We start from the raw sequence: 2,877 nt of genomic DNA on the forward strand, positions 1-2,877 counted from the left end.
TTTTGGAAGGGAGGTTGTAAGTGTCATGGGTGGATACGAGGGGACAGAGAGATCAGGGGGATTGGATGAGTGGCATTAAAGTCATTAGGAATCAATAAAAAGTTAAAAAACAAAAAATCATAAGACAAAACAACCAATGCACATAAAAATAAAAATCTTTAAAAGATAAAATTAAAGATTTATTTATATAATCCAAGCTAGGTATAGCGGCTCAGATAAGAACACCTAGCACTGGTGAGACTGAGGCAGGAGGATGGAAAGGACTGTGTGGCTAGCCTGGGAAATCTGACAAGACACTGTCAGGTCTTTAAACTGGACTAGGGGCTAGAAATGGACCAGTGTTCAGAGCACTGGCTGCTCTTACAGAGGACCCAGGTTGGAGTCCCAGCACCTACACGACACTGCTTAACTCCAGTTCAGAAGTTTAATAGACAATCAGATGGCCTCTTTTGGTCTCAAAGGGCACCAGGCACAAGTGTTGCACACACATGCATATAGGCAAAACCCTGTACACATTAAATAAAAAAACCTGTTTTAAAAACTTGAGTGCAAAGTGTCAACAATGTCAAGAATGGGAAGGCATGCTTTACATTAGCTCTAATCCTAACAACTTCCAGGGAACGGTGGCAGTGCCCGGACCACCTTTCCAGGCCACCTACCATGTGTCACTGTCTCAAACACACACACACACACACACACACACACACACACACACCTGGAACACAGCAGACAAGCAGATGGTCAACACACACCTGCTTCATCAAAGCAAGAAGAACCAGCAGGAACTAGATTGGCACCACTAAGTGAACAGTGACCACAACCAGCTTGTGGAATCCACGTGGAGCGATAAGCACCGGCGACCCTTCCGGCACTCAGCAGTCCACACTGTTACTCACTTGCCATCCAAGCAAGCAGTAATTGCAGGCCCTCACGCACTGCTCACTGTGTGCTCACTGGGTGCTGGGCAGCAGCACCCTACAGGGCTCTGGTGGTCTGTCCCCAGGGATCCCACTGGTCACTCATTCTTGTCCAGAACAGGACAGACTCACCTACCAAACAAGTGGTGACAAGAGGGATGGGGTGTCACCTGGTCATCAAAAAGCCTGGTGGCTTCCTCTTTGCCCTCTGGATTCACTCATTCGCTCTGAGCAGAACCAGCTGCCAGCCTCAGCATCAATTTGCCATATGCCAGGGCATGATGGCAAACAGCCAGCAGTGAACTAAGGCTCTGTCCACAGCCGCAGAGCAAGCCATCATGGCCGTGGATCTTTCAGGCATGCCAGGGAGTGGATAAACACAGCCCTGTGAGTCCAGACCAAACACACACGGCCCCGCTTATCCTCCTGAGTTCCTGACATACAGATGGCTTCACAAGGAGCAACTGTTCAGTCTGAAATCTTTAACGGTGGGGGCGGAAGGGGGGGTGACGGACCACTGGTTATATGTTATACAGCAACAGACATCCAAGAGCACAAAGAACAAATAAATACAAGTACTACAGATTTCTCCAAAGGACCCTGTGGCCTGGCAATCGGACAGTTATCTGGGAAGGAGCCATGACTCTACTCCAGGCTGCCTGGCTTCCCAAGCTGGCCATGGTGGCAGGCATCTGTAATCCCAGCAACCAGAAAGTAGAAGCAGTCGGATCAGAAATTCAAGGCTACACTGTAAAATATGACCCAACCCACATATGGAACTCTCAAGGCCCAGACCCATCCTGCACACTCCTCTGGAGTAGACAGACAAGGAGAGAGGAAGAAAGAAGAGAAAGCTGATGGTATGGAATACTCAGGTACAGACTGTGGGGACTCACGCTCAGCTCTGCAAGGCACGGGGCACTATTCAATCACAGGACACCATGCCCACAGTCTTTCTTGGGGTCCCCATCCTGCCCCAAATGGAGGCAAAGCTCACTTGATGCCATCGAGCCAGGTGACAAACTCATAGGCACTGCTGGTAGGTGCATGACATTGTACATAGGACTCTGGAGCGCAGTCCACTGTGTTGAACACCACAAGGCTGTACTGGGTTCCACCATACTGCGAAGACAGGACAAAAGAACTTTACAACTGATATCTTCGGCAAGGAACAGGGTATCCCAACGTCAGATCATTTTAGAAATAACCTATGAGCCCCTCTTCTCTCAAACCCAAGACTAAAGACCCCATCTTTCCTCCCTCAGACCTAGGGGTATACCGGCTTCCTCCCCGTGACTCGGCCGCACACTCACGTCTCCCCCAAAGTCCGTCTCTGCAGGTGGTCCCCCGTTGAAGTACCTGCAAAGACGGAGGGAAGGCGGCGTCGGCAAAAGCTTTAGGTTAGTGAGGGCGGCGGGAGGCGACGTGGGGTCTCACTCACTCTATGGCGGGCAGCAGGTAGTGCTTGCGGAGCTCCTCGAAGTACGGCCCCAGGTTTGCTGTCCCCTCGATCACAAACACCACATCGGCGACCAGGCCCCCGGCCCGAGCCGGGCCTTCGGATCCGGGGACCATGCCCCGCGCCGCGGACGCCAGCGCCGCCGACGCCGTCGCCGTCCCGGGACGAACAGAAGTGCGCTTGCGCGGTGCGCGCACCCCCGCCGGACGTCTGGCAGCTTCTGCTGATGCTGACACGGCCATGTTTGTGCGGGGCATCCTACGAGCGGTGGTTTTATCTCTACCCTGGCGCATACCAACAACATGAAACTCTCAGAATGGGCACAACGAACCCCTTTAAGGGCCTCTTGAAATCGAGCAAACTTTTATGCATAACATCAAGCACGAAATAAATCGAAAAACGGCACATCCGGCCACCATCTTGGAGTCGAAATCTAGTTTCCGACTCCGGGCGAAAGTGAGGTTCGGGAAAGCGGTTGCTAGGCAACGCGTACCCAGCCGT

General features: G+C 52.0%; 1 protein-coding gene across 8 annotated transcripts in view; it reads right to left on the reverse strand.

Moving 5' to 3' along the window:
* Med25 (mediator complex subunit 25) overlaps positions 1 to 2,870 on the reverse strand; it is a 15,576-nt gene extending 12,706 nt beyond the window's left edge. For 2 of the 8 annotated variants that reach the window (XM_031386475.1, XM_031386473.1), the window contains exons 1-3: positions 2,359 to 2,870; positions 2,231 to 2,276; positions 1,915 to 2,039 (exon numbers count right to left, since the gene is read on the reverse strand). In XM_031386475.1, coding sequence (XP_031242335.1) covers positions 1,915 to 2,039; positions 2,231 to 2,276; positions 2,359 to 2,669 — 482 coding nt within the window. In that variant the 5' untranslated portion in view covers positions 2,670 to 2,870. Of the gene's footprint in view, positions 1 to 1,914; positions 2,040 to 2,230 lie in introns of all 8 variants that reach the window. The other 6 variants (XM_031386477.1, XM_031386476.1, XM_031386474.1 and 3 more) reach the window with 5 other exon arrangements.
* Positions 2,871 to 2,877: the final 7 nt, after the last annotated feature.

This window comes from Mastomys coucha, unplaced genomic scaffold (genome assembly GCF_008632895.1).
Source record: "Mastomys coucha isolate ucsf_1 unplaced genomic scaffold, UCSF_Mcou_1 pScaffold21, whole genome shotgun sequence".
NCBI classification, from domain to species: Eukaryota; Metazoa; Chordata; class Mammalia; order Rodentia; family Muridae; genus Mastomys; species Mastomys coucha.